Source organism: Drosophila sechellia, chromosome X, assembly GCF_004382195.2.
Source record: "Drosophila sechellia strain sech25 chromosome X, ASM438219v1, whole genome shotgun sequence".
In the NCBI taxonomy this organism is placed as follows: Eukaryota; Metazoa; Arthropoda; class Insecta; order Diptera; family Drosophilidae; genus Drosophila; species Drosophila sechellia.
In genome coordinates, this window is record NC_045954.1 from 19843941 (window position 1) to 19863521 (window position 19581).

The window sequence follows — 19581 nt, forward strand, 5'->3', positions numbered from 1 at the left end:
TTTTCGTTCCGCTTTTTTCAGATGTAATATAGTCATCTCACTCTAATTCGCTATATTGCTCTCTAGTGAGAGCGTCGACTTCACTTCATCGGCTGTCCTTTATATTATATCTGGAAAAATCTTCTGCACGATTTTCCTAAACTGAGCTCTTTTACGAGCAGGAGATGCTGACCTTGAACAGAACCACCAATATCAAAAAAAAGGATTTAATTCACCCACTTATTTAAAAAGATTTCGATAAGAACACAAAACTTCAGTGTACGAAAAAGGCGATACAATCGGAAAAACTAATCGATTTATCAAAATACTAAACAGAAAAATACCAGCGCTTCGACAAGTCACTCCCCTGCAAACGGTCGCACTAATTGCAGAGAGAAGAGAAAAGCTAACAAATTTTTGTGCCCGAAAATTAACTATTTGAAAGGTAATTAAAAGCAAGCTGCGTTTGCAGAAGTCTCCCTAAGCTGGCATAGGGGCAGTCCACTTGGGGGCTTCTTTTCCGCTGGCCAGTTCTGAGTCATCCCGAAAATCGGGCCCCTTTTGAGACGTGTTCAAGCTGCGATAGGGGCGAATGTGTTGGTATTCTGGTGATTCCGCCCCCAAGAGGTGGTGCGGTGTGAGGGGGATTGCAATCAATAACCGCAGTTCTTGTGCCGGAAACTCTGCGTTCCACTCTCTAAACTCGATCTCGATTCAAATTTCAGTACGCAGCTAGGAGCAGCAGCCACGATGACTGATTCCAAGTACTTCACCACCACCAAGAAGGGCGAGATCTTCGAGCTCAAGTCGGAGCTGAATAACGACAAGAAGGAGAAGAAGAAGGAGGCGGTGAAGAAGGTGATCGCCAGCATGACCGTGGGCAAAGACGTGTCCGCCCTCTTCCCGGACGTAGTCAACTGCATGCAGACGGACAACCTGGAGCTGAAGAAGCTGGTCTACCTTTATCTGATGAACTACGCCAAATCGCAGCCGGACATGGCCATCATGGCGGTGAATACGTTCGTGAAGGACTGCGAGGACTCCAATCCGCTGATCCGGGCGCTGGCCGTGCGCACCATGGGCTGCATTCGGGTGGACAAGATCACCGAGTACCTGTGCGAGCCGCTGCGCAAGTGCCTAAAGGACGAGGATCCGTATGTGCGCAAGACGGCCGCCGTGTGCGTAGCCAAGCTGTACGACATTTCGGCTACAATGGTGGAGGACCAAGGCTTCCTGGATCAGCTGAAGGATCTGCTATCCGACTCGAATCCCATGGTAGTGGCCAATGCGGTGGCCGCTCTGAGCGAGATTAACGAAGCCAGTCAGTCCGGCCAGCCCCTCGTGGAGATGAACTCGGTCACCATTAATAAGCTGCTGACGGCGCTCAACGAGTGCACCGAGTGGGGCCAGGTCTTTATCCTGGACTCGCTGGCCAACTACAGCCCGAAGGATGAGCGCGAGGCGCAGTCCATCTGCGAGCGAATCACTCCGCGTCTGGCTCACGCCAACGCCGCCGTCGTTCTGAGCGCCGTCAAGGTGCTAATGAAGTTGCTCGAAATGTTGTCCAGCGACAGCGACTTTTGCGCCACACTCACCAAGAAGCTGGCTCCGCCATTGGTCACGTTGCTCTCCTCAGAGCCGGAGGTGCAGTATGTGGCCCTGCGCAACATCAATCTGATTGTCCAGAAGCGACCAGACATTCTCAAGCACGAAATGAAGGTGTTCTTCGTGAAATACAACGATCCCATCTACGTGAAACTGGAGAAGCTAGACATCATGATCCGCCTGGCCAACCAGAGCAACATCGCCCAGGTGCTTAGCGAGCTGAAGGAGTACGCCACCGAGGTGGACGTGGACTTTGTGCGCAAGGCAGTCCGCGCCATCGGGCGATGCGCCATTAAGGTGGAGCCTTCTGCCGAACGCTGCGTGTCCACGCTGCTGGATCTTATCCAGACCAAGGTCAACTACGTGGTGCAGGAGGCCATTGTGGTCATCAAGGACATCTTCCGCAAGTACCCCAACAAGTACGAGAGCATTATCAGCACGCTGTGCGAAAACCTGGACACTCTGGACGAGCCGGAGGCACGCGCATCGATGGTTTGGATCATTGGCGAGTACGCAGAGCGCATTGACAACGCTGACGAGCTGCTTGACAGCTTCCTTGAAGGATTCCAGGTAAGTTTTTCTCTGGATTTGCCAACATTATCAGGTCTTTGAATTGCTATTTTCTCTATCGCCAGGATGAAAATGCACAGGTGCAGTTGCAGCTGCTGACGGCCGTGGTTAAGTTGTTCCTCAAGCGCCCGTCGGACACCCAGGAGCTGGTGCAGCACGTACTATCATTGGCTACCCAAGATTCGGACAACCCCGATCTGCGTGACCGCGGCTTCATCTACTGGCGTCTCCTGTCCACGGACCCGGCCGCCGCCAAGGAGGTGGTGCTGGCCGACAAGCCACTTATCTCAGAGGAGACCGACCTTTTGGAGCCGACGCTGCTGGACGAGCTCATCTGCCACATTAGCTCGCTGGCCAGCGTCTATCATAAGCCTCCCACGGCGTTCGTGGAGGGTCGCGGAGCCGGTGTGCGCAAGTCGCTGCCCAACCGAGCCGCTGGATCTGCAGCTGGTGCAGAGCAAGCAGAAAACGCAGCCGGCTCAGAGGCAATGGTCATTCCCAACCAGGAGTCGCTCATTGGCGATCTGCTCTCCATGGATATCAACGCACCCGCCATGCCATCTGCTCCGGCAGCCACCAGCAATGTGGACCTTCTGGGCGGCGGTCTTGACATACTCCTCGGTGGCCCGCCAGCAGAGGCGGCTCCTGGTGGTGCCACCAGCCTGCTAGGCGACATTTTCGGACTGGGCGGAGCAACGCTATCGGTGGGTGTTCAGATTCCCAAGGTCACATGGCTGCCGGCGGAGAAGGGCAAGGGACTCGAAATACAAGGAACGTTCTCACGCCGCAACGGCGAAGTGTTCATGGACATGACTCTGACCAACAAAGCCATGCAGCCGATGACTAACTTCGCCATCCAACTGAACAAGAACAGCTTCGGCCTGGTGCCCGCGTCGCCCATGCAGGCTGCTCCCCTTCCACCCAACCAGTCGATCGAGGTCAGCATGGCCTTGGGCACCAACGGACCCATTCAGCGCATGGAGCCGCTCAACAACTTGCAGGTGGCCGTGAAGAACAACATCGACATCTTCTACTTCGCGTGCCTGGTGCACGGCAACGTGCTGTTCGCCGAGGATGGGCAGTTGGACAAGCGCGTGTTCCTCAACACCTGGAAGGAGATCCCCGCTGCCAACGAACTGCAGTATAGCCTGAGCGGTGTCATTGGCACCACCGACGGCATCGCCTCCAAGATGACCACCAACAACATCTTCACCATTGCCAAGCGTAACGTCGAGGGCCAGGACATGCTCTACCAGTCACTCAAGCTGACCAACAACATTTGGGTGCTGCTAGAGCTGAAGCTGCAGCCGGGCAACCCGGAAGCCACTCTCAGCCTCAAATCGCGCTCCGTGGAGGTGGCCAACATAATCTTCGCCGCCTACGAGGCCATCATCCGTTCGCCATAAGCGTTCCATGGCGCACCTCGGATGGCGGACGATTAGCACAAAGCAATTGGAGCGATCGATTTGCGGGTGTTGAAGATTAGCTCAACAATAAGTTGTAAATTTACGTATTATTATTATATTGTGTATTGGCCAATTCGCCGCCTACATATATTATTTATGCATATGCACACATATAAAAACCAATCGGGTTCGTCGAGAGATCTGTTAATTGTTAATCGGAGCTGCTTGTCTTCAGTGTACTAACGTGTGTTAGCAACGTTGCATAACCGCATTCCAAAACTCTGTAACCCCATATATCTATGGTCGGCATTTATGTATATGTTTGCGTCCTAGTAAAATGCATAATACTAAATAATTGACACATTGTTTTCCTTAATGATTATGATTTATGATTTGTGTATTGTAATATTTGTTCGTTCTCAAGTCTGAAAGATTTTTATACCTTCAGCTCAAAGTCAAAGTGCACCAAAGTTAGTGTTCTAAGCATATATAAGTCGAAGATCTGATAAATTAATTGCATCAGTTAGGTTAAAAGTCATTACATTGAGGTTTAGGATCATTATGATCCAAAACTAGGCTTGCCACTCAAAAGTAAGTTTTGAAATATCATATTTACGCGAAAATTCGTTAAGGAGAAAGAGGTTTTCCGGCTGGAACTATAGACTCCATCAGATAGGAGATGCAAAGCGCTCTTCCCGCCCAGATTAACTTTGGCCACGCCCACATTGGCCCAATGTAAGTGGAGCATTCTGTAGCAGCCACATTTGGAGAAGTAGAGATGTTAAACCCACATGATAGCGATTTGTACAGACACCCAAAGCTGTCGAAGCTACCGAGGAGTCAAACCCTATCCCAATGATGGAAGAAGAGTGAAAGCTTTGCTTCCTTGTTTACAGGGATAACCATGTTGTATGCAATGGATATATATATGATGGATTCCCAACTGATCATGCTGGTCAGTGGAAAGATTGCAGCAATTGGTCCTAACTGAGGCACCCACTTAGCAATGGTTGTAGTGGGCTCATCAAGGCAGCAGTGACTGTTAAGTTAAGGGTATAAACGGAATGTGGTATACCTGGTCAGGGATGCGAAGGATGGGTGGTGGCGTCGAGCTTCGGCTCCTGAGCTTTCGGAGCTTTCGCGCGAGCCCTTCGGGGGTTGTTTGGATGCCTGTGTGGCCCACGAGAGCGCAAGAGAGGACAGGCTTCCCCATCGAGGACGTGGACGTGTAGCCATCCCTGTCGTGGCCGCAGGACACACTGACTGTTTGCCTGCTCCACTGTTTTCCTGTTGTACCACAAGCTATTCTGGCTTGGCCCCGATTGTAACGAATCCGTATCGCACGTCGCAGTGCGAAAATGTGTGCAAATACTGCAATGTACCCGCAGTAAATTGGCCGCAGGAGCGCCTGACACTCGCTGCAAAAGGACATCCAGGTGCTACGCCCTATTTCGCAGTCAATCCAGCCAGGTAGTATAGGTGTACAGGCAGAGGTGTAACCAACCATGCCCCTGCGAACGGTGCAGGAATGCGGAGTCCTTTTGTGCCAGTGAAGAGCAACCAACACGAAACAACGCCACGACGAAGCGGGCAATCCGCCAGTGCTGTGTAAAAGAACGAGAACCAGAACAACAAGGGCAAGACCAAGAGCATCGAGTACACCAGATCGCAGATTCCGTAGAGAAGGGTCCGCCAAAAATTAGTCCGCCGGAATGAGGGTGGCGGCGGACATGGTGTACGACTACGGCAGCGAGGACTCCATGAGCACCACCCACCTGGACTGGCCCTTCCTCATCAAGGTTCGTATCCGCAGCCCCTCGCACCCGCACCCGCCCTCGTCCATCATCCCCTCCCAAAACCCTCGACATATTTGCACGCTTTTTAGGTTAAGTCGAGACTACAATATGCAAAGTGTCGAGTATAATGTGTATAAGTGGGGTTTGTGTGTCAACAGCTTTGTCACTGCGAGGACGCGAATGTATGTGGAGCTTCATGTGCATCCCTGACAGGCTCCCGAAGGCTTCATTCCACCTTGTAATCGGACCTGGGAGGGGAAAACTCCGCCAGCTGTAAACAATCCGTAGTCCCTTAAGTACAATGTGTACATCCTTACCTCATATTTCGTGTCATTCTTATGTTTCTATGCTTATACTTTCCGAACTATGTTGATATGGTTGATATGTTATAGAACTACTATGTACTATATCTACTGTTCCAACCAATTCCCCTCAACTATAATCCTTGATTCATATTTTAAATATATTTACTCAAATTGGGGTTTTAAAGAGAGTTCCTTTCATCAAGTTCTTGAAGGATTATAACGATTGCACACCCCTCTTAATAAATTCTATAGTGATTTCATTAGAAAATATTGAATATGAACTTATAGGTTAATAAGTTAATGATTCAAACCGATTTAATATGATATAATACTAGATTAAGGAGATATATCCCGTGTTTTTATGTGAGCCAAGTGGATATGCCAGCCACCGTTGAGTGCGTTGGCAAAGTGGCTGCAAATTGGCCAATTTGGAGCCACCTAAAGTAGGTTGAGCCAGTGACCAGAAGTGAGCAGGGCGGTGGTGCAGGGCGAGTAGTGGCGTCAGCGCACGGCCCTTGCTTGATAAGTGTGTCGTGTCCTTGGTCGCATTACGCTGACACGCCCCCGATAACCAGTGACCTCCTCCCGCAGGGCATCCTGGAGGGCCAGACGTGCACGCCCACTGCGCCGGAGCCGCTGGCCGCCATCCTGTGGGCCATCTTCGCCGTGTTCGGCATCGTGTACGCGCTGCTCGGCTACCGATGTCTGCGCGCCGTGGGCTTCCTCAGCGGACTGCTGGTGGGCGCCAACGGGATCTTCATTCTGCAGGACTTCCAGATCACCTTCCTGGGCAAGCCGGCGGACTCGGCGCTGGCCATTGTGGCGGGTTTGCTGGGCGCGGTGCTCGGCTCCACATATCCGGTGGCCTCTGTCCTCATTAGCGCCTTCGCCGGCGCCCTGCTCTCCGGCGCAGCCATGGCCTTCTGCGTGGCCACCTTTCCGGACAACGAGTTCGGGGTAAGTTCCACCCCTTTTTGCTTGCATCAGATGCTTATATCGATTCTCCTACTGCAGTACCGCGAGATCTATGTGGCCGTGGTGGGTGGAGCCGTCATCTGCTCCGTGCTGACCTTGTGCTGCGTGAAGTACGTGACCATTCTCACCTCCAGCATTGTGGGCACGGCCATGATCCTCAGCGCCATCGACTTCTTCACGCACGGCCTGGAGACCATTAATTGGGTGAGTCAGTCTGCTCCACATGTCCACCATAGGCTGGTTCGATGTGAAGTTGTGCAGTTGGTATAGAGAGTGTGGATACCATTGATGGAATTACATTGCTCTCTGCAGATTATCGGCATGCGGCCGCATCCCTCGCCGCCACCTTGCTACGGTGGCCTCCTGATCGCCGCCTGGCCCGTCACCATCGTGCTCAGCATCATGGTGCAGTGCTTCATTACCGCCTGGCGCGTGGATCACCGCAAGCGGGTGTACATGCGGCATCACAACCATCCCGGCCACGCCCACGGCGCCCATCTGCCGCACAGCCAGCAGCAGGCGGGACCCAACCACGCCCTCGCTCCCGTCCGGCGATCCCAATCCCGCACCCGGGAGACGCGCGAGGAGGCCAGGCAGCGCAAGTTCCGCTATCTGTACCAGGTGCGCACGGCCCGTGGTGACATCATATCGCAGGTGAGTGGTTAGACCCGTAAATGCGAGTAAAGGTGTCCAACAGAATGCAACAGTATATGTATGCAATCCTTTAGACACCTTAGCGTGTGTCTACTGTGTAGCAGACCAAGCTGATCCTGATCTCTTGTTTGCAGAACTTCGTGTCGGCTCTGCAGAAGCGCATCCAGCTGAGCGGCACGGAGACGCCGTCGGAGAGATCGATCAAGAGCAGCTCGAACGAGCGGAACACGTTCCGGAGCGACCGCACGCACTTCACCACCATCCACGATCCGGACTCGGAGCTGTGCGACAAGATCGAGATCGTCCGTGACATTGGATAACAAACAAGCAATAGCTACATGTAACTATACCCGTAGGGGGGCTACGGGCTGCGGTACTTGGGCGCTGATGTGGCCATGGTCGGGGGACACAACCGTATGGTTGGATAGTTGAACAGGATTGGGGGCTCTAGGGAGCTCTAGGGGGCGGCGGAGGACTCACACAAGTACGGTTGCATGTAGACTTTGTAGACGAGGCACCAAGTGCCGGACACACCACAAACGGAAGCGGAAATGGTGGCACAGAACCGAGTGGGTGGTCATTGGAAGCTTTAAATATCAGAGGATATACGACGGATCTGGAGCTGGTTTCGCATGGAAGCCTTGGAGCTCGTGCCAGCCGCAGATCAGCGGGACGAGATAGCCTAGACTAAGATTAATCGCATCGTGCACAGCTAGAGTCTAAGATGATGGACAGCACGGAAGGAAGCTGGCAGGGCGCTTTTGTTCTCTTCACTTAATCGAATGTTACTACAGATAGGAACACCTACTACATAGCGATGGGCTGCGTGATGCATGATCGTGGCGGATCATGCGTACCTGGGACTCCTGCAACTACACTATATCCAACGCAGTACTCGTAGCTTCTCCCACTTCGTATATAGCCAGCGTATATAGCAATTGCAATTACTAATCCGGTTCTCTACCATTATAATGGGATGCATCCAGCTGCAGGTGCCCATACCATGCCCATTTCAACTATCTAGCAAGATATATATAGCATTACGTTGTAAACTCCAAACATTCGGATGCAGAGCAGTTTCCCGGAGGCTCAAGGCAGGCGAAAATACAATACAATACCTATTAAGTACAATAAGAGAGGGGGGAGGGGGGTGTGTGCATTCCATCTAGAATGGACACAGCCATCTAGACTAGAACTAGGATTAGCCAGTTAGCCGGATGAGCCAAAGCTAAGCCAGTAAATCACAATCCGCTGCAAGGGGCTCGCACTTGGGCTCGACCAAGTCAGAATCCAACGATCCGCTCGATCAGCCGTCTTAGCGTTATCCGTAAGATTAGCGTTCGAAATATATATATATACTTTAAGACATTAGATCCATGCAAACAGCGGTACAAACTTCAGAAATTCACGCTATAAATGCTAGATGAGACATACCAATTTAAGTGATATAAAGCATTTTAAACGGTCTGACTATGGGGCTTAATCGGTTCACTAGCGCGAAATGCGTCCGTGCATCTGGTTTTACGAAGTCCTGCGGTCTTCCATGCTCCTTTGTTTCCAAGCAATTTGCAATTCATTTCAAAGTACGGACGTATTTTTCATTCCGCAGCACGGATTAAGCCCTTTTAGCTGGACACAACTACAAGATAATTAGATAAAGTGGTGCGTTTAGAGGAGGAACTGGAACTGGGGGGTTCTTTCTCCTCGACGGAGGATTGGACATTGCCGGGCAGGAACTTCCATGTCGAATCGGTTGGTTTCCAAATCGCAAACACCTATACAACTCAAGTTTCCTGTTAAGTTGATTAGCAATTAGTTTCTAGGAATGGCTGCCGTCCGCAATTGTTGATTTATTACTATTACTATAAATATGCATATATTTGCGAATTTTGTTCTCATACTTTGATTAGTTGCTCACTCTATCCTCCGGTCGTTTTAATGTTCAACAGCAATGTCTAATCGCAGGATAAAGCATTTCAGTAAGGGGTTCGACACACTCAATTTAAAAGTTTAAAAAAAGATATAAAACAAAAGAATAATAACTGCAAACTAAAGTAGTGAAAAGCATAAAAGAGTTGCACACACATGTATACACCACTAATGAAATCCAATTAAAAACTAATATAACAAAAAGGCCAAAAGCGATTATAACCAGGAAGAATCCGATTTCCGAATGAAATCAAGTCTCGAGGACGGGCTGCCAAAGATTAAACAACTTGTAATGAGCAAACAGAAAAGTAATATTAAATAAACGATGCAGGCCACACGTGCGTTTTTCTTCTTTGAGTTACAGAATCTCCTAACCACCAAGTGGATCAAATGACAAAACACTGGCCTCTTCGTGTCTAATTGTTTATTAATAATAACACATCGGAATACAGTGGCGTGGCGTCGATCTGATTCGGATGCCAGTTCGGCCAGCAACGGCAGGAGCAAGAATCAAGGATCAAGGATCGAGAATCAAGAAGAAACACAAACGATCGGTTCAGAATTCAAGTAATTGAACATTCGTGTATTTGTTTTATTAGCCGATGATGGTCTGCATTCATCGCTGGGGAAAGCACAAACACAAACGCAAACACAAACTAGTCTCTGTTGCAATTGCTGGATTCTGGTTACCACGCTCCTCTACCTCCGTCCGTCCATCGACCGCGTCCTGTGTGTTTGGGTGCTGGATTGCTGGGTTTACTGTGTGTTGCTGCTTAATGGGCGCAGCTTAGATGCGGCCGGGGAATGTGCCGCTCTCGCGCTGGTCGTCCCACTTCTCCACCCAGGCGTTGGGGCACATCGACTTGTAGACCTTCTGGAAGTAGTTGCAGGGCGCGAAGTCCTCGCCACGCTTCTTCTGGCAGCGGTGGAAGTCGATGTACGACTGGTAGCAGTAGCGGGTCACGTTCTGGTTAGGGAACCGTGGGTCGAACGGGGCGGTCTCCAGCTTGTAGGCGGACATGTTGCTGCTGTCTGACGATTTGTCGCTGCTTTTGTTTTTGGACATGAAAAATTGCATATAGACTTTAGTTGGCAAACGAAAATAAAAACATAACGAAACGGAACGGTAAGGCAACCAAAAAGTAAACCAAGGCGAAGACCGGGACAGATGGAGCGTTGTCCAAGTGAAAAAGAAAGAGACGAACACAATGGGGTGGGATGGGGATGGTAGGCGGTACACAACCGAATCGAAATCAAACGTAAATACAATTTCAGTGCATAAACGGGAAGGAAGAGATAGATATATAAATCACAAAGGTTAGTTCTTCGGTTTGCGGTTGCTTAATGAGCGGTATATATCATATTATATCATATTATATTATATTATTCGATTCGTGTGAAAAAAATACAAATTACGCTGCTCGCGCTTGCAGCTCATAAGCCCACCCTCGACTTAAACTATAAGCTACGCATCTCTGTTCGCTGCTTTTCGTGTACAAAACTTTCAAAGGGGCCGGGAAGGGATCGCTATGTGATGGTGTCTCGGGAATGCGTGACAGGGGTATTGGTCGAATCGAAATCGAATCTGCGGCTGGACAGTTAACGTTTCTCGCTCTATTTGCGTTCAAGTTCATGTTTCTATGGAAAGCGCGACTATTTCGGCGACTACTTGACCAGCGGCCGCTTGCCGTTGTCCGTATCGCAGGCGTTGCTCTTGTACTTGTTGACCTCGGCCAGGTACAACGACCAGAAGTCCTTCGGGTCCACGTCGCTCTCATTGGGCGTCTTCACCTTGGCCACTACGCCAGTTTTGAGGACCTTTCCGCCGCGACGTCGTCCCACGATGGGTGGCGGCGGCGCCAGCTTGCCGGCCGCCGCGGCAGCAATGTACGGCGCCGCAGCACTGCTGGCAGCTCCCACTGCAATGGCCGGCAGTGCAGGCCCTGTGGAGGTCGTCTCCGGCGGGACCAACTGCTGCTGCATGACTTCCTTGACCGCTGGCGGCACTAACTGGCTGGTCGCTTGTTGCTTTTGGCCCTCCTGCATCTTCTTAAATAATTCCATGAACGAGCCGTCGTTGGCGAAGACAGGATGCGATGGTGGCTCCGGCTTTGGCGGCGGATACACTTTGCCCTCCCTGGCCAGTGCTTCGCGCAGCTTTTGCTCCATCTCGCGGTGAATGCGCTCCTTGTCAAAGGGCTCGTCAGTGTCCAGGTTGTAGTAGGCGCCCACCGCGGACGCGCCACTGCTCTTGCCAGCCAACTGGACCTGATTTGTGGCGGCAGCAGCTGCAACAGCTGCTTTCTGTACGGCGCTTAGCTCCGATTTACTGGATGACGATGCATGTTGGCCTCTTCGGCTGTTGTTGGATCCATGGCCAATGTCAGAAGAGGACGGTGATTCCGAGCGTCGATAGTGGCTAGAGCGCCTTGAGTGGTCCCTATCGCGATCACGTTCTCGATCCCTAGAGCGATCTCTGGAGCGATCTCTGGAGCGATCTCTGGAACGATCTCTGGAACGATCTCTGGAGCGATCTCTGGAACGATCTCTGGAGTCGTGGTCTCTATGGTAACGGGATGACTGCCGCTTCTGGCGGCGGCGACGCTGGCCAAAGCGTTCGGCGGAGTGGCTCCGACTGCGGGAACGCGAATGGCTGCGACTGTAGCGACTGTGCTCTCGTCTGGAGGATCCGGAAAATGAGCCACGCTCGTAGTAGCCGCGCTGATGGCCGCGTGCGGCGCTCCGCTGGTGGCCGTCCTCCTGATCCCGCTGATAGTAGGGCAGGCGGGCCGCCGACATGTCGGTTGTGGATGTAGTGATGATCTGCAAATCGAAACTGTGCCGCGTTAAATCGAGCAGTTGACAGAGGCGCGTTTACGAAATACCTATATACACAATATCTGTATACTTTGTAATCAGTTAGCTTTTTGTTCTTTTTTTTGGATCTGCGTTTCGGTTCGGTTCGGTACGGTTCGATTCTATTCTTTTCTGTTCGGTTTGGCGCGTGTCAGAATCTTGAGGGAGAACCAGGAATCGATAATCGAGAATCTAGCATTATTTTCGCGCAGTGTCTTGACTTGGCTGGCGCTGGCTCCTTGACCGGGTCGAATCAGAATCAAAATCGGGGTGACATTGTGTACAGATTCGGGAGCCGGAACTCCAACCAAGTGGACGGGCGACAAGTAATGCTCGCGACAAGTAATGCTTCACTGCGCAGACGCGACTCTTATGCAATTTTGATACTCAGACTTGGATTTGGATGCATTGATTTGATTTGATTTGGACTCGATTTGATTTGATTCGATTCGATTTGATTGGATTGGTACTTGGCTGGCAGATTTCTGTTTGATAAAATGAGAAATGGTAATTTACTTGTTTGCGATGTCCGCTGCGGTGGAAGTGGATGTGGAAGGTGGCGTTGCTCCAACGTTGCGGCTACGTTACGTTATCATCCGTGGATGTTGTTCGTGCTGCTCGCCGTTGCTGCTGCTGTGGATGCGGAGGAGTCCTTCCGTTTGGCTGGCTACGTGCGAATCAGTGCGATTCAGCTTGTTAGCCTTTTAGCTTTTAGTGGCGATTTGTGCTTAACTCTTGACTGATTGCGACTCTGAAACGTATCGGATTTTCGGATTCGCCTGCATGGAAAAATGACTTGAACGCATGAATACAAAACGTTACTCGAACCAGGACGCGCTGTGCAGGGGGTTTGATCTGATCTGATTTGAGTTGAGTTTTCTTTCTGGCTACAAAATAGTGGCTACGTTAAGGGGACTGTTTCTGTTCGCTTTCCGTTGCAACCCCTCGGTGGACAGCGGTGACTTATGTAACCCTGGGGATCCGTACGCCCATTCGGTTACGGATCCATTTGGTGGGGGCCAACTTACGCAGGAGGATGCAGACCCGGCCCGCCCCTCCTCAAACAACTCACCCCGACAGAAATGACTAACCCGAGTACATCAGCGAGTTATGTAACTTGTACTTTTTTCTTTCTTCTTTTCCTGCTGCCCGAGGAATTCACCAGCGGAAGTGTGTAAGTGCGCTAGTGTATGTGTGTGTGGGTGTGAGCGAGTGTTGCGAGTTGGAGTGGCGAAGTGGCGCCGCGCGGCCAAGTTAATTCTTGCTTTGGATGGCATCGATCGGTGCCTTGGCTTACGGTCTGGTGTACTTGATAAGGTGCCAAAACGAAAAACATACCTTTGTTGTTACGAGAGTACGACGAAAAATTTTCAACTGCCGAGAATCTCACGAGCCTGGCGATAGGTATAGCGATGGGCTGGCACAAAACTATCGAGTGCTGTCACAGTGACAGCTAGAGCCAGGCTGCCAGATCGCCCAGCTGTTGGCCAGTGTTGCTTAGCGTGGGATTCGGAGTGGAGTCTCGAGTCCGAAACTGCGACACGCGCAGGCAAATGGAAAACACAAGTCGCCTCCTCCGCCGTTGATGATGGGAAGCAATCATCCCGAGCACGGGACCAAGCCGAGATCCACCAAACACCACAAGCAACAGAACCACCGAGTGGTGCGCAAGCAGCCGCCGCGCCCCGCAGTCAGCGACCGCCACAACATCTACATCACCAGCAAGACAGACTTGAAGGCAAGTAGAACTGAACTCATGCTGGATGGTGAATCGCCCAAGTGCTAAGTGACCGAGTCCATCTCCCTTACAGGCCCAGCAGCGCCGCTGCGAGGAGCTGATCAACTCCGGGGTCCACGAGATCTTTCTGCATTGCATGGGCTTCTCCGTCACCCGCGGCCTCAATATCGCCCTGCGCCTCGTCCAGAATTCTGAAGGCGCCCTCAGCTACGCCATCAACACCTCCACCGTTCAACTGGTGGACGAACTGCACCCTCTGTGCGATGCCGAGGACATAACCTTCCGCCAGCGCAACAACTCGGCCCTGCACATCAAGATCTCCAATAACAGTCTCTTCGACATCGTCGTGCCGCAACCGTCGCAGTCCCAGACGCAAGCCCAGTCCCTGGGCCAGTTCCGAGGCAAGGCGAAGGCCAGGCAGTAGCATGTTCAAACTCTCGGAGCTGGTGCGCTGGCTGGGGCTCACCGAGTTCGAGATCCTGGTCAACCTGTGCGGCCTGCTTGTGTTCACCATCACGCTGGCCGTCAAGCTCCATCTGCAGGCCAGGGCCGGACCCGGCGGCATACTCCCGGAGCCCATGGGCGACTGGTTCACCGTTTTCAGCCCCCTGTTCTTCATCGACATCTGCAACGCGTACTTCTGCGTCATTGTGGGCATTCGCATGTACCTGGACTCTAACAACAAGCGCAAAGCCCTGCATCGCTTCATGTGGAGCACGTATTTCCTGGTGCTCATCGCCATCTTCAAGTACCTGCTCTGCCTGAAGCTATCCAGCAAGACGGGCCTCGAGTACTCGGAGGTCTTCTCGCCAATCTTCGTTCTGCTGCAGCTTGTGGCTGTGCGCGCCTGCCAGTTGCCCAACTCCATCTGAACCGTAGACGTAGCAAAGTCCTAGTTCTGTATTATGCATATAACTATTCTGATATGATACGCAGGTGGAAGCCTTTTAATCATTGGGTGTTGCATGGATTGGTAGTTATCTATATACGCAATGTGTACAATAATTTTTAAGCGGTACGAAATTTATGTTTCTGATATAGCATATTTAATATATAAGAATTATGTCTGATCTGATTCGGTATGAAGGACATATGCTTTTTAATCAATGGTTACAGATCTACGCACTATCATTTGTTGACAATTTCAAACAATTTAATTTGATGTACAAATTCAATTTATTAAGCTAATATGATTTTCTTCTTGCTGTTGTTGCCAAAAGCAACATTTTTTATAAATTATAAGTGATAAATATCATTTTAAGCTCATTGTTTTAATTTAATATGGAGCTAATGTTTTTCAAAACAAAATATGTGAAATTTTTATAATGGAGTTGAAATTATTTAACAATTAATTCCGTCTGGTCAACAATTTATTATTTAGCAACTCCCAATTAAATCATTTAGTTTTTATTCGATTTTTTTGGAAATTTCTCTTGAGTCCGAACGTTAGTGTTGGGCAACACGGGTGGTGCGCCTGCGATCAGGTGGCAGCCCCAAGGGAAACTGATTGCTCAGCTCCGCCCGAAACGAATCGAAACAATAACACAAACTGTTCACTTAGTCCGGAACTCTTGGAATCCAGCAGCACCATGTCCACACTGAACCGCCCCAAATCCCCGCACACGCCTACCGCCATTAAAAAGGGCGAGAAGGAGGACAGCTTCTGGGACAAGTTCAGCACTTTGGGCCGCAAACGCGGCACCCGCGAAGGTAAGTCTCCTTGGTGATTGGAGCTCTCCAGATGGCTCTTCTCGGCCAGGAATTGATGGTTATCCCAGAGTATTCCATTCTTGGACCCCTGAACCTCTAAAAAGTGTCCCAAAATGACCCAATGGATCCTCCCCCTGCGCACTGGAAGCTCTTCTGGGAACAGATGTGCGGATGCGCTGATTAATCAGAACATTGCGTCACTGTTGACCCACACACGCAAACGGCGCTGACAATCGAGAGTGTGTGCGTGTGTGTGAGATGGCCTTGTGTCGTCATCGTTTTTGTTTACCTTGTTGATGGTTTCTTTAAATAACATTAATACACCCCCGCTTGATCCATTTGCAGTGAAGAAGGTCCAGGAGGAGGGCAAGTACGCCATCGACTCGCCCGGATCGCCCAGCCAGTATGACATCCCGCCGGAGGACTATGCCCTGCGTAAGTGGATTCGTTTTGAAGGGGCATCTGCTCGTATACCCATCGCATTTCCCACAACTCATCGCATTTGATCCTACAGGCGAGCACGAACAACGCGCCGTCATCGATCCACAGTCCATCAGTGATCCCGAGGTGATTAAGCTGCAGCGCATCCTCGTCGACTGGATCAACGACGAGCTGGCCGAGCAGCGCATCATTGTTCAGCACCTGGAAGAGGACATGTACGACGGCCAGGTGCTGCACAAGCTGTGGGAGAAGCTCACCGGCAAGAAGCTGGACGTTCCGGAGGTCACCCAGTCGGAGCAGGGCCAGCACGAGAAGCTCAACATCGTCCTGAAGGCCGTCAATCATGTGAGTAGAGTTTAGCTACTGCAGGTTTTAAAAATCGGAGTTACCCAAAACCCATTAATACATAAATTGGGTTATTGGTTTTTATATAACATTTCATTATTTATCCTTTCTTAAAGTCGAAGGGAATAACTATTATTCGATTTACAAGTAACATTCCCTTTCTCGCGATATAAGAATAAACATAATCCTTGCCCCAACAGACACTCGGCTTTCACCAAAAGATTCCCAAGTGGTCGGTGGCCAGCGTGCACTCGAAGAACATCGTGGCTATACTGCATCTGCTGGTGGCTCTGGTGCGCCACTTCCGGGCGCCCGTTCGCCTGCCAGAGAACGTGTTCGTGACCGTCGTTATTGCGGAGAAGAATGCGGGCGTGCTGAACGCGCAGAAGTTCCAGGAGCAGATAACGTCCGAGTACGACGACCTGGGCATGCGCTGCGAAAAGGACGCCTTCGACACGCTGATCAACTGTGCGCCGGACAAGCTGGCCGTGGTGAAGAAGTCCTTGATCACATTCGTAAACAAGCACCTGGCCAAGCTGAACTTCGAGATCAGCGATCTGAACACGGACTTCCGCGATGGTGTCTACCTGTGCCTGCTGATGGGCCTGCTCGGTGGATTCTTCGTGCCGCTGCACGAGTTCCATTTGACGCCGCAGGACGTGGATCAGATGGTCAGCAACGTGGCCTTCGCCTTCGACCTGATGCAGGACGTGGGCTTGCCCAAACCAAAGGCGCGGCCGGAGGACATCGTGAACATGGACCTCAAGTCCACCCTGCGCGTCCTCTACAGCCTGTTCACCATGTTCAAGGACTATGCCTGAGTGGGAACCAGATGGAACGAGCCAGCGGGTCGCAGGAGCAACAAGCGGCGCCAATTTTACATTTTATATTAACTTTTTGATAGTGTTTACACTCCTAATTTATGTGCATTCTCGAAACTGATTGTAGGCGATGCAGCGGTTAATACTTACTGATCCTAACTCTCAAAACCACAACTAAATGCTGCTCCGCGTACAATCAGCCCAAGGAATGCTTATATATATATATATATATTTATGTGTGTCGTACGTCTAACCACTGCGAACTGCTCCAGATTCAGATTGCTCGGAGCAGGAAGGAGCAGAGCAGAGCAGAGCTAACCCAAACCCAAAATCCGGCGGCCAGTTGTTAACTTGTCTTACTCACGTGCCAGACGTTGTAGTTGTTACTAAGTGAATTTATTGTATTAATACATTATTTGAACACAATAACCGAGATTGTGCCTTCAGATCACACAGAGCTTTTGCAAATTATGTCACAGATCAGATTTTAACGCTGTAAATGTAGAAGTTTACGGAAAAGTCTTCAAAAAAAATTTTATTGTGTACGTTAAAAATTTGGATTAGAAAAAATCAATAAATATTGCCAATAGCATATGTGTTATTCTATTTTAAACAGTTCCAAGGCGCAAAATTTATCCGGGGCTGCAGCACTCACAAACGCCAGCTTCCATCCCATACACATGTAAGTTGTTTTGAGCGTCTCCAATTTATTGAGAAACCTTAATAATTTGCTGAACGCTTTGCTATTTGAATTGTCGCGGTTGCGCGCGCAATTCGCAACGGTCTGTTATCGATCACAGCCGCGAGCAGGCTGCCAGATCGCTTCCCGTATGGGAACGATTTCGCATCAATTTTCGATTGCTGACCGGTATAATTTGAAAAGTAACTTTTTCAAACTGACCGAATTTTGGTTCTTGGCCAGATGTTGGCCATGATTCTAAAAGCTAGTAATTAGCAACTTGCGTTGATTGCAGCCGCTTAACAAAGCCGCTTAACCAGATATGTCTTAAAGTTATGTGTTTCGTTTCGAAACAAGGTGGCAACCATGCGCATGCTTTTTATGATTTTCACAATAGCCGAGCGAAGTTTCAAGATTCTAGAACTACCCATCACACCAACGCTCTTGCTGCGCCGCCAGTCCCACAACTACGGCTACGACTACACCAGTCCCACGCACATCGAACTCAGCCGGGAGGCCACTCGCCTGGTAATCCGCCGTCTGCAGCGCACCGTTCTCCGCCTGATCCGTGACCCGGACTTCATCATGTCCGCCGAGGCGAATCCCGAGATGGATAAGGAGCACCAGGAGTCCCCATTCGCAGCGCACCGCAAGGCCGGTGCCAGCGGTGCCGGCAAACAGGACTCGAACTGCCGCACCTGCAACGATTTCAAGTCGTGGTCCAAGCAGCAACGCCTCATCTCCAACGTGCAGAGCGCCAAGGTGACGCGACCCCATTGCCCACTTCGCCTTCGCAAGCAGGACGTTAACACAAGCCTCTTCCACTTTCATACTCCTCCAGGTGAAGCACATGGCCGCCGCCGAGAAGCTGACCGTCAACGCCGCCGAAGATCTGCCCCGCGACGACTGCCCGCTGGACAAGGTGAGGCTGGGAATTTCCACCTGGGGACTGCTCCACACCATGGCCGCCTTCTACTCGGACAACCCCACGGACACCGAGAAGCGCGACATGAAGACCTTCTTTGAGGTTCTGTCGCGCCTTTACCCCTGCGAGTTTTGCGCCAAGGACTTTCGCACCGAGTAAGTGCATCTTCGACCCATTTGAAAAAGCTGACACTCTAACTGGCCCTCTGTTGCAGCCTGGACGTCAACCCCATCAATGTGAACTCCCAAAAAGAGCTAGCACTGTGGCTGTGCAAGTTCCACAACCGGGTGAACGACAAACTGGGCAAACCGCTCTTCGACTGCACCAAGGTGAACGAGAGGTGGCGCGACGGCTGGCTGGACGGCTCCTGCGACTAGGCGCCGCAGCCAACCCTCGCCGAGAAGCCCCGTCTCCCGCCCGTTGCAGGCTGCCATGTTGACCAGACTTTGTCCCACATTTTGCTCGGCTGGCCCACAACTACAACCACGGAACACGGGACACCTGCTCGGCGGTGTACCGCCGCCACCCAAAACTGTGCCCTGTTTCTGGCCGGAGGCCATGCTGCTCACCAGTCGGAACCTGCGTCAGCGTGACATTAAATTGAGTTATGTTGTAATAGAGCGACACACTGAAGGTCCATTGTTAAATGATTTGCTGGCTATGAACTCCATTAGAATACACACATTATGTTGAGGACCCGTATTGTGCCTTCTCACTGGCCCTGCAGATATTGCAATCTCTAATCTGCCGACTGGCGTTTATTAGATTAGAATGGTGGCCCTTTTATGCCGAATCATAGGTGGTGTATGGGGAAGGCAAATGCTTTGCACTTCGATAAGCTGGTGGT

General features: G+C 50.9%; 8 protein-coding genes across 11 annotated transcripts; 6 read left to right on the forward strand and 2 right to left on the reverse strand.

The window, feature by feature from the left end:
• Nucleotides 1-329: 329 nt before the first annotated feature.
• On the forward strand, nt 330-3915 carry LOC6615051 (AP-1 complex subunit beta-1). Its single transcript, XM_002039432.2, has 3 exons — nt 330-424; nt 705-2154; nt 2220-3915. The coding sequence occupies exons 2-3, from the start codon at nt 730-732 to the stop codon at nt 3558-3560; spliced, it is 2766 nt and encodes a 921-aa protein (XP_002039468.2). The 5' UTR covers nt 330-424; nt 705-729; the 3' UTR covers nt 3561-3915.
• Nucleotides 3916-4804: 889 nt separating this feature from the next.
• LOC6615053 (transmembrane protein 198) lies at nt 4805-9556 on the forward strand. Its single transcript, XM_032724498.1, has 5 exons — nt 4805-5359; nt 6253-6618; nt 6676-6840; nt 6949-7290; nt 7425-9556. Exons 1-5 carry the CDS (start codon nt 5273-5275, stop codon nt 7608-7610), a joined length of 1146 nt encoding a protein of 381 aa, XP_032580389.1. The 5' UTR covers nt 4805-5272; the 3' UTR covers nt 7611-9556.
• Nucleotides 9557-9771: 215 nt separating this feature from the next.
• LOC6615054 (cytochrome c oxidase subunit 6B1) lies at nt 9772-13536 on the reverse strand. 3 transcript variants are annotated; one of them, XM_032724502.1, is made up of 2 exons: nt 13414-13536; nt 9772-10268 (listed from the first exon to the last, which is right to left on the reverse strand). In XM_032724502.1, exon 2 carries the CDS (start codon nt 10238-10240, stop codon nt 10007-10009), a length of 234 nt encoding a protein of 77 aa, XP_032580393.1. In that variant the 5' UTR covers nt 10241-10268; nt 13414-13536; the 3' UTR covers nt 9772-10006. The 3 variants fall into 3 exon arrangements, with proteins under 3 accessions (XP_032580393.1, XP_032580392.1, XP_002039471.1); XM_032724501.1 differs by having other exon boundaries at nt 9772-10302; nt 13414-13477; XM_002039435.2 differs by having other exon boundaries at nt 9775-10265; nt 13414-13503.
• Nucleotides 10545-13366, reverse strand: LOC6615055 (arginine/serine-rich coiled-coil protein 2). 2 transcript variants are annotated; one of them, XM_002039436.2, is made up of 3 exons: nt 13148-13366; nt 12592-12854; nt 10545-12042 (listed from the first exon to the last, which is right to left on the reverse strand). In XM_002039436.2, exon 3 carries the CDS (start codon nt 12016-12018, stop codon nt 10885-10887), a length of 1134 nt encoding a protein of 377 aa, XP_002039472.1. In that variant the 5' UTR covers nt 12019-12042; nt 12592-12854; nt 13148-13366; the 3' UTR covers nt 10545-10884. The 2 variants fall into 2 exon arrangements, with proteins under 2 accessions (XP_002039472.1, XP_032580390.1); XM_032724499.1 differs by having other exon boundaries at nt 10545-12055.
• Nucleotides 13537-13572: 36 nt separating the features above from the next.
• Nucleotides 13573-14241, forward strand: LOC6615056 (ribonuclease P protein subunit p20). Its single transcript, XM_002039437.2, has 2 exons — nt 13573-13813; nt 13887-14241. Exons 1-2 carry the CDS (start codon nt 13661-13663, stop codon nt 14235-14237), a joined length of 504 nt encoding a protein of 167 aa, XP_002039473.2. The 5' UTR covers nt 13573-13660; the 3' UTR covers nt 14238-14241.
• Nucleotides 14215-14902, forward strand: LOC6615057 (transmembrane protein 203). Its single transcript, XM_002039438.2, has one exon. The coding sequence runs from the start codon at nt 14239-14241 to the stop codon at nt 14683-14685; it is 447 nt and encodes a 148-aa protein (XP_002039474.1). The 5' UTR covers nt 14215-14238; the 3' UTR covers nt 14686-14902.
• A 388-nt stretch (nt 14903-15290) lies between these two features.
• Nucleotides 15291-17724, forward strand: LOC6615058 (beta-parvin). Its single transcript, XM_002039439.2, has 4 exons — nt 15291-15523; nt 15869-15958; nt 16038-16309; nt 16510-17724. The coding sequence occupies exons 1-4, from the start codon at nt 15403-15405 to the stop codon at nt 17128-17130; spliced, it is 1104 nt and encodes a 367-aa protein (XP_002039475.1). The 5' UTR covers nt 15291-15402; the 3' UTR covers nt 17131-17724.
• Nucleotides 17725-18160: 436 nt separating this feature from the next.
• LOC6615059 (FAD-linked sulfhydryl oxidase ALR) lies at nt 18161-19430 on the forward strand. Its single transcript, XM_002039440.2, has 3 exons — nt 18161-18571; nt 18651-18889; nt 18949-19430. The coding sequence occupies exons 1-3, from the start codon at nt 18176-18178 to the stop codon at nt 19109-19111; spliced, it is 798 nt and encodes a 265-aa protein (XP_002039476.1). The 5' UTR covers nt 18161-18175; the 3' UTR covers nt 19112-19430.
• Nucleotides 19431-19581: the final 151 nt, after the last annotated feature.

What these genes read in the sequence shown, in the direction of transcription:
- LOC6615054 (XM_032724501.1), bottom strand. Translation starts at nt 10,297, where the DNA reads ATGCAATTTTTCATGTCCAAAAACAAAAGCAGCGACAAATCGTCAGAC.
- LOC6615053 (XM_032724498.1), top strand. Translation starts at nt 5,273, where the DNA reads ATGAGGGTGGCGGCGGACATGGTGTACGACTACGGCAGCGAGGACTCC. An exon ending in ACTGGCCCTTCCTCATCAAG is followed by an intron (nt 5,360 to 6,252) that starts GTTCGTATCCGC and finishes CTCCTCCCGCAG; the next exon opens with GGCATCCTGGAGGGCCAGAC. An exon ending in GCCTGGAGACCATTAATTGG is followed by an intron (nt 6,841 to 6,948) that starts GTGAGTCAGTCT and finishes TGCTCTCTGCAG; the next exon opens with ATTATCGGCATGCGGCCGCA.
- LOC6615058 (XM_002039439.2), top strand. Translation starts at nt 15,403, where the DNA reads ATGTCCACACTGAACCGCCCCAAATCCCCGCACACGCCTACCGCCATT. An exon ending in CAAACGCGGCACCCGCGAAG is followed by an intron (nt 15,524 to 15,868) that starts GTAAGTCTCCTT and finishes ATCCATTTGCAG; the next exon opens with TGAAGAAGGTCCAGGAGGAG. An exon ending in GCCGGAGGACTATGCCCTGC is followed by an intron (nt 15,959 to 16,037) that starts GTAAGTGGATTC and finishes TTGATCCTACAG; the next exon opens with GCGAGCACGAACAACGCGCC.
- LOC6615051 (XM_002039432.2), top strand. Translation starts at nt 730, where the DNA reads ATGACTGATTCCAAGTACTTCACCACCACCAAGAAGGGCGAGATCTTC. An exon ending in GCTTCCTTGAAGGATTCCAG is followed by an intron (nt 2,155 to 2,219) that starts GTAAGTTTTTCT and finishes CTCTATCGCCAG; the next exon opens with GATGAAAATGCACAGGTGCA.
- LOC6615055 (XM_002039436.2), bottom strand. Translation starts at nt 12,018, where the DNA reads ATGTCGGCGGCCCGCCTGCCCTACTATCAGCGGGATCAGGAGGACGGC.
- LOC6615056 (XM_002039437.2), top strand. Translation starts at nt 13,661, where the DNA reads ATGATGGGAAGCAATCATCCCGAGCACGGGACCAAGCCGAGATCCACC. An exon ending in CCAGCAAGACAGACTTGAAG is followed by an intron (nt 13,814 to 13,886) that starts GCAAGTAGAACT and finishes TCTCCCTTACAG; the next exon opens with GCCCAGCAGCGCCGCTGCGA.
- LOC6615059 (XM_002039440.2), top strand. Translation starts at nt 18,176, where the DNA reads ATGCGCATGCTTTTTATGATTTTCACAATAGCCGAGCGAAGTTTCAAG. An exon ending in CCAACGTGCAGAGCGCCAAG is followed by an intron (nt 18,572 to 18,650) that starts GTGACGCGACCC and finishes ATACTCCTCCAG; the next exon opens with GTGAAGCACATGGCCGCCGC. An exon ending in GCCAAGGACTTTCGCACCGA is followed by an intron (nt 18,890 to 18,948) that starts GTAAGTGCATCT and finishes CCTCTGTTGCAG; the next exon opens with CCTGGACGTCAACCCCATCA.
- LOC6615057 (XM_002039438.2), top strand. Translation starts at nt 14,239, where the DNA reads ATGTTCAAACTCTCGGAGCTGGTGCGCTGGCTGGGGCTCACCGAGTTC.